The sequence below is a fragment of the Sinohyriopsis cumingii genome, chromosome 5, assembly GCF_028554795.1.
Source record: "Sinohyriopsis cumingii isolate HCF-2022 chromosome 5, ASM2855479v2, whole genome shotgun sequence".
Classification (NCBI taxonomy): Eukaryota; Metazoa; Mollusca; class Bivalvia; order Unionida; family Unionidae; genus Sinohyriopsis; species Sinohyriopsis cumingii.
This window is the reverse complement of record NC_142965.1, coordinates 79,207,852-79,221,769: the sequence shown is the minus strand read 5'-3', so window position 1 is coordinate 79,221,769 and position 13,918 is coordinate 79,207,852. Positions and strand designations below refer to the sequence as shown.

At 34.4% G+C, this 13,918-nt stretch overlaps 1 protein-coding gene across 6 annotated transcripts in view; it reads left to right on the top strand.

The window, feature by feature from the left end:
* Positions 1–13,170, top strand: part of LOC149799563 (6-phosphofructo-2-kinase/fructose-2,6-bisphosphatase-like) — a 171,226-nt gene extending 158,056 nt beyond the window's left edge. For all 6 annotated transcript variants that reach the window (XR_016421187.1, XR_016421189.1, XM_089958894.1 and 3 more), the window contains one exon: positions 533–13,170. Coding sequence is in view for 4 of the 6 variants with exons in the window: in XM_089958894.1 (XP_089815020.1) it covers positions 533–631 (99 nt within the window). In the remaining 2 variants the exon portion in view is untranslated. The remainder of the gene's footprint in view (positions 1–532) is intronic.
* The last annotated feature ends 748 nt before the right edge of the window (positions 13,171–13,918 follow it).

Sequence of the window (13,918 nt, the reverse complement as noted above, 5' to 3'; positions counted from 1 at the left end):
TATGAAACTTTAATATACATGCATCCTGTTTTGGTATTTAACCAAATTATTAAATGTAGGTTATGCTGCTTGTAATTCTTTTGTGATTATTTTTTAGAATATTAAGTTTAGTTTTAATGCCCAAATTTTATATTTATAAATATCTCAAGGGATACTATACCAGTTTAAAGTAAAAGGTAGGTTGAAGTTACCCATTCTTCATGCTCCTTACCCATATGTAATGTTCAAAAATGCAATATTTGTTATGCTGATACTGACGTGGATTTTATTGTACACTTCTTTTTTTTATATTTCTATTTATCTTTGTATTATTGTCCATTGTAGATCAAGCTCGTATAACTGATAAATTCATGTGTTGGTATTAGATGGACTCAGCCTTAGATGTCAGGCCATATGCCCCCAGTAAGTGCCTAATCTGGGAATCGAATGTGATACTGCAGAGGCTCAAAAACAAGCATGCTGCCACTGTACTATCCAAGCCAAATTGAAATTATTACTTCATGTTTTAAAATTTCTTGTTTCTCTTTTCCAGAATGTGTCACTAAATCGGAGCAAAGAGGAGGCCCTATCAACTGTTCCCCCAAACCCTGCAGTGAATGATGTGGAACGTCATTCTCCTGGGGAGAGATAGTGATTGAGTCGGGGCATGGTCAAGAGAATAAGAGGGATCAACTTCAAGAGGTTTCAAAAATTCTGGAGCTTTTGGAATTATTATCCATTATAACTGAAATATGACCCACGAAAAGATTGTATTAATGTAGATCATATGACAGTTAATATCAAGTTAGTACACAACATATTCTTAACAAATCTGATATAGGCATGAATTGGTCTTTAAGGTTGAGAGAAACAAAGAAATGGGGGTGGGGGTAATCCAATATAGTGAACTCTTATTACAGTGATCAAGTTTGCAGCCAGCAATATTATCAAAGCAATGAATCAGTCATTTTATTGCAATTTTTAAAATATTTTGTACCATATAGATTGGGCACTACAGTTTTGTACTTTACATAGGGTTTGATTTGAAAAGAAGACTAATTTCCTATGTTTTCCTCACTGGTTACCCTAGTTATTTAAAAAAGACCATTTATATCTTTTAAATTTTTTAAAGAACTTTTAATTCCCATTATGTTGGTGTATGATTGATTGGAGTAATATGGGTGATAAAGTATACAGCTTCACCTTCAGACGTGCACCTATTGCAGAACTTCTATGTCCGCTGCGTCATTTTTGCTTTCTGGACTTGATTGGTAAATTGTAAAAAAAAAATGCAGATGAGCAGATAACTTTTATTTTTAATATTTTTAAAGTTATTAATTTATTAATTGCATTTTCAGAAGCTGGTATTGCCTACTCCAGTAAAATTTAATTTTCCCAATTTTAATAACAGTGCTGCTAAAGTTAGTGTTATTTGGATTAGTTACGGCAGAATTTTCCAGCACTTTGTTGCAGAAATTTTGATCAGCTGTGTGCTTAGATCATGCATGATTTCCATAACTACAGAATGTAAAGAAATTTCAGCCACACGTTATGAAAGTAGCATAGAGTTATGCCAACATTCTCTCCAATTTGCATGCTGCAAATGCAAACAACTTCACCATACACCCATCACACTGTGAGAAGTACATAACATCTGTAGAGCACAGCCATAGCCAGCAGTTTTTAACAGTGATTTTTGGCAATTTGGTGGTATTAGAGTTGGATCACAAAAATAATAACCCCTTCGAACTTTAACCCTTTACCTCCTGCAAGCACCTTTGGATGCCTCTACATTTGTATACATATGCCTTTGGATGCCTCTACCCGATTCGCATGCAAGCGCCTTTGGACACCTCTGCCTGATTCACATACAAGCGCTTTTTGACGCCTGCTGTAAACATCATCCATTTTGAGCTGGTTTTCATAGCACAACCTTCGGGGAAAAATCCCTATTAGATACTTGTTTCATTGCTGTGAATGACCATTACGTCAGATCACATGGTCGCTGTTTATGCTCTGGTTGAAATCTGCTGTTTAAAGTAACTGGGTCATACTCTCTACTCTCCAAAATGGAGGTCGCAGATTTCGTTCAGTACTTACGTAGTTTTCACGATTAGAATCACAACTATGAAGGTTTCATTAACTTATGTAAAGGCCCTGACGTTGATGTAGGCAGCAATTAGTTTTCATAAATTATCAAATGCAGATGACTTAGTGATGTAGATGCAAAGAACTTGTAAATTTTGAGTATGAGAAATGGCAGCTACTTTTTATCATGCGACTTCACTAACTTGACAGTGAACGGGTTCTCTCAAGATTTTAAAGTACATAAAAAATTCTTTGGTGCAAAGTAGTTACACAGCTGTAACGATCAAATTTTGCTCTAAATTTTTCCATACATAATAGATGTGTACCAAAAATGTAAAATGGTTACAATTGCTGTTAAACATAACATATACTACACAGCTTAACATTTAACAGGCAGGCCTATGTGTATGTAGTCGAATCAGTAACAGGTGTTCTGTTTATAGCACACTGCACTGGGTAACTTTGCTGCATGTATATCGAAGGGCTAAAAAGCCATACACTCTATGAGGTAAAGAGTTAACTTGGTAACTTGAAAAGACATATTTTTTAACAAAAACAATAGACTTTACATCCACAGAAATATCTGGCTATGCTGTATACCATTTTTTACATTTAAAACATTGGCCAGAAAAAAATCCTGACATTTTCTCAGTTCAGTCCAAAATAATGTATGGTAATAAACAAGATGAAAAATAAATATGGATGTTTGTCAGCAGGAAATTTCTGTAGGGTAAGAAGTTAAATGCACCGTTTTAATGAATATTTCTGTAGTCAAATGAGAGTTGACTTTATTTGGGTTTATCATTAGAATACAATACAATCTCATTTATACAACTTGATCCGGATCAAAAAATGCTGTCCAGACCCCATTTTCACAAGACATATAAACTGTATTGCACATTCAAACTAAATTTTTGATATTCTTGAATGAAACAAAAATGACATGAAACAGATCTGAAACTTTCCATTCTATTAAGTGGAAGAATTTTGTTTAAGTCTTTTTGCCTAGGAGATTCTTTTTTATTTTCACCAGAAATGGGGGTAGGATATGCACTTTGGGGGTTACTTCTGTTTCCAAGAGATTTTTGTTTAGACAGATGCCTAGGTTTATGAAAGATGCTTTTGATTGGTTATTGCACGTGTGCAGAGAGGTGAAAATTGGTCTTTTTCTTTAACCTACAATTTTCATGTCCTACCTTTCTTGTATTTAGTCCCAAATGTATCCTACTTTTTGCAATGGTTCATCTGTCCATGTGCAGTTTGGACCAGTCTGCTTTTAGATCTAGATTAGGCAAAAACAATAAGAAAATAGAAAATTAAATAAATTTCTTGACTTTTCAATTTTATACCATTTCTGTGTAATAATCGTACATGACAACCCCAAGAGGGTTATATAGGTAATTTATACTAATGTAAGTTCCTTCGTAAATGCATTTAGAACTTACCATGTGTATCTTGTGATGACATCTCTGACTTTTTGGTCAACTTAACACGTGGGTCATGTACTTTTTTGTGTTTATACCTATTCAGTTTGGGGAGGGAGGGTTGACTTGTACACGACCGGGTTTATAAAGGAGTATATACGATACTTGAGTTTACATGTACATTCAAGCTGAGGAGTTTCGTGAATGTGCGGCCATATAAATGAGTTTGGGTGAACAAGTTTGATGTCCCTCACAATAAAATACTTCGGTATATGGCTGCCTTGTGAAATATGGGTATAATTGTCGATTACTTTAAACAGGTCCATCGCTGTAATGCCTGTAAGTATACTGCTGCCTTGTACAACATGGAAATTGTTGTGGACCACATTAAACTGTTCAAGTTTATAATTGCTACTTAATTTATTTCACATTTTATTAATTCTTTGCACATAAGAAAATTACACTGTTGTCCTCAGACTACCAGTTAAAACAGTGTGCTGGTAGCCTGTTGAGGCAGGGTAGTCTGCTTGTCAGGGCAGGATGCTGGTTGTCTGTCAGGGCAGGATGGTTTGCCTGTTGGGGCAGGATGATTGTTACCTGTTGGGGCAAGGTAGTCTGCCTGTCAGGGCAGCATGCTGATTGCCTGTTGGAACATGTTTCTGGCTGTCTGTCAAGCATGACCAAATCTTTTATGAAGGTACCCTGTCAGTGTGTAGGCTTTCTACAGATGTAAAGAAGGATGATCTTTTGTAAAATATTGGAATAATTCTTATTTTTGCATAGCTAATGAGCCAAATGATCAAAAAGTACCATTTTTCAATAATTGTCAATAAATAATAAGATAAACTCATTAAAAATGGATAAGATCTGCATTGAAGATCATAAACCTTTATCATTAAATACACACAAAAAAGTATTTGCTGATAAGTGACTTTGTTTTAGTATATCACAGTTATTGAGATCACATTGGTTCTCTGCAGCACTTTGCCTGCATTCCCTATTTCGTCCTAAATCTCTAATGATTTTTGCAAGGTTTCTTATGCTTTTCATTGACCTAAACATTTTCTTTTATAAAAGTGTTATTGTAATTAATTAAATTGTAAAAACATTTTTTTTTTCAATGTAAAATATGAGAACAGAAACCACAGCCAGGTCATTTTATGAATACTCCCTTTAACATACTGTTACTTAGGAAAGAAGTGATGTCATTGTGTTGAAGATGTAACAGTACAATAATTAAGGCAAAAATTATTACAAGCAGTGCAGTGCAGCTTAGCTTATACAGTAATAAACAAAAGATAATATCTACCCTAAAGTGAAAAAAGGGCTAAATAATATTTGCCTGAAGTGAAAAATAGGCAAGATAATACTTGCCCTGATGTTAAAAATAGGGTAAAATGATGCCACATTGATGCCCAGAATCTCTATGTAGAATGTTACCATGGGTTAAACATTTAAACATTTGTAGTTTAAGGTAGGGCAGTCTGCAAGGAAGGCAGGGTATTCCCCAGTGAGGGCAATGTACTCCCCAGATTAGGCAGGGTACACCCCTAGGAAGGCCGGCTAAGCTGTGTGCAGAGTAAACCCAGTGGAGGGCAGTGTGCATGCCAAGGAAGGCAGGATGTGACACAGAGTGTGCATTGTGCACATCAAGGAGTGCATAGTACACCCCAAGGAAGACATGGTGTACACCGAAGTGGGTAGGGTCCACTTCAAGGAGAGCAGGGTGCAGTCCAGAGAGGTTAGGTTACAGAACCCTGCTAAGTAGGCCAGGGACAACACTGAATTCTAGTGTAATTACACATCAAATTCATCTGTTTTATGTTTTAATACACTACTAGTATTATAAAACAACTTTGTTAGAGCATCCTTTTGTACAAGGCACCCTCACTTACAAGACTAGTCACATTGGGATGCCCATAAAGAGAGTTATAAAGCTGGAACACTACCAAATTGGCAAGATTAAGGAACATATGACTTGAATAAACTTGTAATTTTGATAAATAAGGCTTTGCTGTATTAATTTTTCCTCTACTTAAAATAGTAGCATTCCAGATATTGTGGTAAGGTAAATTAAAATAAAGTGAAATCTTTGATATTGTTGAATTATTTGATTTAAACTAATCATGTAATATCATGCAAAATGTTGAAAGCAAAGATAAATCTAGTATATATAAAAACGTTTTGAGAACAAAATCTGGAAAATTGGTCCCAAGTTGATGGCTATTGCATGGCTATTGCGTTTATGTGCAACACAAGATGGGGGGGGAGGGGTGGATATATGATTTGAAAAGTAAAGTAAATAATAATCTTAGAAACTATTGACAGAAAAATCCTTAGACTATATTGTGGACATCTTGGCATTGTATATTATGTTAGTCAGATATGGGAGTTTCCCAGATTATTCCAGAACTACTAATACATGTCTAATTTGTATACCACGTGCACAGTTAAGAAGTTTGAAAGAACGAAAATAAACATTAGTATGTTCCTTTTTATCACATGCAAGTTTGCTATGTCTTAAAAGAGACAGAATTATTTCTAAAAATTACAAGAATGTTTTATAGAACCCAAGGTGGAAGAAGAAGGTTTATCCCCATCTTTTGTGAGTGTGAAACAGTTGTCGGGTTACATTTAGGGGAAATATCACACTTGTCAAGAACAAAGCGAGCTTCCACAAAACAAATTACTTTTAACCCCATTCTCCTTCGTGATGAACACCCTGGCATAGCATAATGTTTTACATGACGAACACCCTGGCTTAGCATAATGTTGTACATGATGAACATTTTGGCATAGCATAATGTATGATGAACACCCTGGCATAATAAAATGTTGTGGTGCTTATTATCATCATTTGAACAGACTTACTAGTTGTGGATTTTCATAATCAAGCTAATGTATAGTTACAAATAGCATTTATGTGAATGAGAGAAAAGTCACAAATAGTAAATAAAATAGTTGTGGATTCATGACTGCTGTGTTATTTAGATGCATATGCCCATATAATATTTAGGTCTACTTGATGTATTATTTAGATGTATATGCCCATATAATATTTAGATCTACTTGCTGTGTTATTTAGATGCATATGCCTACATAATATTTAGGTCTATTTGCTGTGTTATTTAGATGCATATGTCCATAAAATATTTAGGTATGCTTCATGTGTTATTTAGATGCATATGCCCATATAATATTTAGGTCTGCTTGCTGTGTTACTTAGATGCATATGTCCACATATTATTTAGGTCTATTTGCTGTGTTATTTAGATGCATACGTCCGTAAAATATTTAGGTCATGCATATGCCCATAAAATATTTAGATCTACTTGCTGTGTTATTTAGATGCATATGTCCACATAATATTTAGGTCTACTTGCTGTGTTTTAAGGTCTACTTGCTGTGTTATTTAGATGCATATGCCCATATAATATTTAGGTCTACTTGCTGTGTTATTTAGATGCATATGTCCACATAATATTTAGGTCTACTTGCTGTGTTTTTAAGGTCTACTTGCTGTGTTATTTAGATGCATATGCCCATATAATATTTAGGTCTAATTGCTGTGTTATTTAGATCTACTTGCTGTGTTATTTAGATGCATATGTCCACATAATATTTAGGTCTACTTGTTGTGTTATTTAGGTCTACTAGCTGTGTTATTTAGATGCATATGCCCATCTCATATTCAGGTCTACTGGCTGAAGAACAGAAGAGCTTACATAATGGGTTTGTGTCCATCATCATATGTTCATTGCATTGTAACATTTTAATGGGCTTGTATCAATTATCTATTCATTGCATTGTAACATTTTAATGGACTTGTGTCCATGTGATCATTACCTTGTCACATTTTGATGAGCTTGTGTCTGTGTGATCATTGCATTGTAACATTTTTATGGGCTTGTGTCTATGTGGTCATTGCATTGTAACATTTTTATGGGCTTGTGTCTATGTGATCATTGCATTGTAACATTTTAATGGGCTAGTGTCTTATCATCTGCTCATTGCATCAAAACATTTAATGGGATTGTGTATATGTGATCATTGCATTTTAAGATTTTAATGGGTTTTTGTCCATCATCTATCTGTTTATTGCATTGTAATATTTTAATGGGGTTGTGTCTGTGTGATTATGGCATTGTAACATTTTGATGGGCTTGTGTCCATGTGATCATTGCATTGTAACATTCATATGGGCCTGTGTCCATGTGATCATTGCCTTGTAACATTTTGAAGGGCACATGTCCATCTAATCACTAATCATTGTAACATTTTAATGGGCTTGTGTCATCAAATCGTTGTCTTGCAACATTTTAATGGGCTTTTGTCCATGTGATCATTGCCTTGTAACATTTTGAAGGGCATTTTTCCATCTAATCACTGATCATTGTCTTGTACCATTTGAATGGGCTTGTATCATCATCTGTTCATTGTCTTGTAATATTTTAATGGTATTTTTGACCATCATCTATTTTCTTATAGCATTTTAAAGGGCATATATCCATATGATCACTAATCATTATCTTGTAACATTTTAATGGGCTTGAGTCTACCATCAATTCATTGTCTTGTAACATTTTAATGGGCTTGTGTCCATGTGATAATTGCTTTGTAACATTTTAATGGGCTTGTGTCCATGTGATCATTGCCTTGTAACATTTTAATGGGCTTGTGTCTACCATCAATTCATTGTCTTGTAACATTTTAATGGGCTTGTGTCCATGTGATCATTGCCTTGTAGCATTTTAATGGGCTTCTGTCCATCATCTGTTTATTATCTTTGACATTTTGTTATTACTGCTTCTCCAAAACTACTTGGAGGAGAGTAAAGAAATATGGCATGCCTTTTTATAATGATGTCTAGTTGGTCCTAAATGAAAATGGTACCACTTGAACATCCAGTATTAAAACCATGGTAGCTATCATGAAAATCTTATTATCACTACCCCTCCCTGAGTGGATGATAATACTGACTTCAGATTTTCGTTAAGAAGCTTGTGAATTGTTGATGGCTTTAAAAAAAAAATTATGAAAATCTGATATTCAGCTTGGTGGCCATTTGAAAATCTTGTCATTACTCCTCCAGAATAGACAGTCAAATCAAATTTGGCATAAGTTTCTTATTACTTGTAGATGGTCCTAAATGAAAATGAAGCTGACATCCAGTATGGCTACCATAGTGGCCATCTTGAGAATCGTGTTATTGCAACTCTTTTTGAACTGTATGTCATATTAACATCAAGTTTTCACTAAATGATTTGTCATGAAATGTACATGATCTGACATCCACCATAGTAGCCATTTCTCCTAAACAGATTGTCTTATTAACATAAGTTTTTACTAAAACACTTTTTATGGTATGTAATGAATAAAATGGGTGCTGAACATAACAACTGTAATAACCTTCTCAGATCTTGTTATTACAACACCCCTTGAATAGTTCACTAAAACATCTTTTACAATATGTACTTAGACCTGAAAAATGGTGCATATCTTACCACACACCAAGTCCACACTATTGGGAACAAGTTTGAAAAGCAAACCTTTCTCATGTTTGGATCAAGTTAAAGTTAACTGCTTGCATTTTTGTTCTTTAATGAACTTATGAACATAGTGCCTTATAACTATGAATTTTGACCAGACTTTTTTGTTGTTTGTACAACAATAAAGTTGATAGCAAGCCCAATGACATTGATTTCAAGGTTAGAGATCTAGACTTTGCTTTTATCTGAGACGATTTGTGAGCAAGATGGCACAGAGAATTGTAAATGAATTGTATGAGAAACAGTTCTGGATATGTCTAAAGTTCAGCTTGAATAAGGCCAGTGAAATAACTTGTTTATCTTATTTGGAGCATTAATTTTATGTTGGTTATTGTTGACAGTATCTGAGAGGAGTTCAGAGTTGAAGGCCATAGAAAATATTTGTGTCCTGCACTTATCTTGTGGACATGTTAACTTGGAAATAGAATATATTCTCTCAAACAATTTCAGACTTTGAAGTTTACAAAGAATATCCTGGACGATTTCAGTACTCTACCATTAAAAAAATATAATAAAAAGGGGGTAGAAATGACCTCATGAATTCCTACAAATTCCTTTGATCGCTTCAGTGGCCTAGTGGTTATAGTGTCTGCCTCAGAAGTGAGAGGTCGTGGGTTCGAACCCTGACCAAGTTATGCCAAAGACTACAAAAACTGTATTAACAGCTGCCTCACTAGGTGCCCAGCATTAAGAGGTTAGTGTTAGGAATGGCTGTCCTGGTGTCAGGATAATGTGACTAGGTGGGACATCATGCTACATGTCTGCGGCATGATGCCCCAGTGCTAGACATCACTATAAAAGTGTCACACTGCAGACATCATAGCGATATTACTGAAAAATTGTTAAAGCTACATTAAAAATCCAAATCACACACACACACATAGCAATATGACTGAAATGTTTTTAAAGCTATGTTAAAAATCCTAATCACACACACACACACATATACAAATTCTTTTCAGTCAGTAGAGTGGTATTCCGTTTGTGGGACTTTTGTTCTATAAACAAAATAACAGCTGGTGATGTCATGTAAAGCAAAGGGATAGTGACCAAGGCATTCCAAATGTATTTCAAAGTAATTTCACTATTCTTCACTTTTCAAAGTAGAATCAGTATTTCTTACCATTTAATAAATAGAATCTTACACTTTTGCTCAATCTAAATGAAATTTATGAAACAATATGAATAATTTCAAGTTCATGCATTCCGAGGTTCGCCAAGACCCACAAATTACAGAAATTATTTGATCATTTCATAAAATTTATTGGAGATGAACAGTTTTGTAAGATCAATTATTCTCACCCATAAAACTCCCTTCTGAAGAATCCAGTAACCTGTATTTCAGGAAAATGTGGAATGGATTGTTCAAAATTTACCACTCTGACAAATCATCTTAGGGTAGCCAGTTTTTATTATGATATTTGTTGCAATCATATGTATGCATGTTTTGTACTCAGGGAAGCTCACGTTTAGTTTTGATTCTAATTATTGCACACCATATCTTGAACATTTTGAAAATGTTGTGTCCGTGTGATGTTTAATGTTATTGTTCATCTTTTATATCACGTAATAGTAAAATTAAACAGTTACTAATTTTTAAGTATGCAGAAATTCATATAGCTTAATATACTTTATCAAACAGAAGTTTTCTATTTTATTGACTGTGCATCTATCTGTCTGGCATCAGCATTTGATTTAACATTGTTTGAAGGCTCGTATTTATCATTACAGTAGCCCCCTCTTTTTATACGGCTGCAGCATAACATGGCCCCATATATATATATATATATATATATATATATATATATATATTTGGTATGACTATAGATTCCAATATTGGGTTGGTGAACATTTTTTTAATTGCTGCAGTATTACATGGTATCCATCTATCAATACTGGAGTTCGAATTGGATCCAACTACAGGCTTCCTAGGCCCACATCTCCCATCACATAATACACTGGTAAATCTCTCTATGCAGTTTATTGGGTGTAATCAGTAGAACTAATAAAATAGCCCCAAATCAGCTGGTACATTTTGCAACAGCAAGTCTATGTTGTTTACAGTTGGACCGTATTTAAAATGGACTTCCATCATAGGCAGCCTTTTGGGTCAGGTGAATAGTGTTGTAAAGAGGGGGCACTGTAATAAGATGATAGACTAAAACAGTTGCTACATCATTTTGTTCTTTGTTTGGTCAGCTTTTGTATTGTTTAAATCAATACGGTATCATGTTTTACGTTGGACAAGACTTTTCTCCCAATGAGAATAAAGTTTACTTGTCTAAGAAACAAAATCAACTTGTGACAGAAGCATTTTTCAAAATTTAATTTCATTCTAGCCACTGCTGCTTGCCTTAAAGTCCTTGTGGTCTGTTTTTTTTTTTTTTTGTGTTGAGTCACTGGTTCAGCAGAATCGAATGTATAACAAGCCTCTCAATAACAAGATTGTTTGTCCATATCCATCGCTTATCTAGAAGAGGAAAAATCTGGGAAAATACTTTCAAATTGCACCATGGTGCATCAGATTTGGTTTGTCCTTGCACACGTTTTTGGCATGATATAAACATTAACGTTGAAACAAACAAGAAACCAAATGAAACAATTAATTCAGGGGAGACAAGGTTTGGATTCTTCCATGTTATTTTTGCATTCACAGCCTTGTATGCTTGTAGAATAATTTTTGTACTAGAACTGGTGCTAAGAGGTCATGAAGATCACAAAGGTTTAAAGGAAGGTGAAACTGATAATTTCAAACATTTCAGGTTTTACTTGTATCCTGACATTTGTTATTGCAATGGAAACAATTGTTCAGTGTATTAGTAGTATTGTGTTGTGGCATCTTTTGAAAATCCATATGATATAACATTGTACCGATACTATAATATTTACACGACTTCACAAAAATTAATGATCAGAGTTTGTACATTTTTTTAAGATTATATGCTGACAGCATAAACAGACTGAAAGGTATACTTATCATTGTATTCAAGCACGAAATATAGAAAATTATTGCCGAAATATTTTTTTTCTTTTTCATCCTATATTTAGCTGCTGTAAAAATAAAAGATTTCCTATAATGCCAGATGATGTTTGAAAGCGTGTGTCTATGAACGTTATATGAGCATTTTAAAACCTAGAGTAATGCTTTTATATCTGATTGACCTTGCAAGTAGTGAAATTATTTTCCAACAAAGGCAGTTGACTCACTGTCATTCACTTCTCAGTGGAGTTATGTTCCCACTACTACTACTACTTAGACCACAACATTAAAAAGCCAGTTTATTACTTCATAAATAGCCTCACCAGTTTAACACTGTTGCTACCAATCAGTACCCAGTGGTTCAGTAAGATTTGTGGTCAGTGGATAGGATGAAATATTAATAAAATGTGAAAAATGTAATTTATTGCAACAGTTCAGGTCATTGTAAGCTCTTAAATTGCTGGGATTTTCGTGAATAGCATTTGAATTGGTTGAACATTCAGGTGAAGTTATAAAATGGTGAATGGGTGCTGAACAGTGAGTTTAATCTTCTAAGCATAGATTCAGGAGCAAGTGTGGTTTACACTATAATAAAAAAAAATTCCTCTGCAGGATAGATTTCATCTTCACTCATTAAAATATCACCTTTTTGCACTACACATTGGAATATATCTGATAATAATATAAGAAAAGAAAATGCCCTTCATGTATTTAGTCATTATTTTACCCCTTCAAAACTAAAATTCACAGGAATGAGCAATGTAATGATCCAATCAATTGAATCTCTCTAGTCAAAAAACATTCTTACTGGCAACACAAGTTATGTCCCTGGACAGTAGGTAAGCATTTCTTGAGAAAACAATTCATTACTATCCATGGGTGTTCATTCTGATGCATGAGAAATATAGAAATACAAGGAGTGGGGTGTCCACCAGACATAAGCCAGTACACAGTAAATTTATATACTGAGTGTATTACTGATTTAATACAATCTTTAGTTACCAAGAACAGCTGACATAATGTCAGAACCAAACTAACCATGTCTTCAGTGGAGCATTTTCTTTAAAATCAGGTTTTCACGTTACTAGACAAAACATGTCTGTAAATTGTACAAATTTAGCAAAGTTCAAATAAAAAAATTAAATTATAATAGAGTTTGTGCTCATTTTAATGTGAAAACTACCCAATTGCCCGACCATCAATAAACCATGCTAGTTGGACAAGCTGAGTAACCCAAGCATGTTTATGTGAGGTTTTCCTCATGCACCAGCGTGATATTTGCCAGCTATTATTAGAATTCAAATAAACACTTAATTGACAGCTACCAGAAGGTAGGTAAATTGAGTTCAGTGTTTTTGGTCCATTGTACAGTTTTCATTGAATTGACACCATTTAGAGCGAGGCTAGAATTTGTATTTAGTTTTCTTTATGTGAAAGAAATGGTGCATTTAAGTTGCACATGCATAAATCTTACTGGTAATGTGCTTTTAATATTTAAGTAATTTGACTAATCTGTGTTTTTAATAATTATTCTTCATTGATATATGTCCGATGGCCTAGTGGTTAGTGTGTCCGCCTCGGATGCGGGAGGTTGTGGGTTCGAACCCTGGCCGAGTCATACCAAAGACTTACAAAAATGGTACTAACAGCTGCCTCACTTGGCACTCTGAATTAAGAGGTTAGTGTTAGGACTGGTCGGCCTGGTGTCAGGATAATGTCACTGGGTGGGACATCATGCTACATGTCTGCAGTATGATGCCCAGTGCCAGACATCACAGTGATATGACGGAAAAATTATTAAAGCGACGTTAAAAAAATGCAAATCACACGCACACAAATCATTGATATTTGCTAAGAAGTTAATAAATTTTAAACAATTCCCAACTTTAATCAATTCT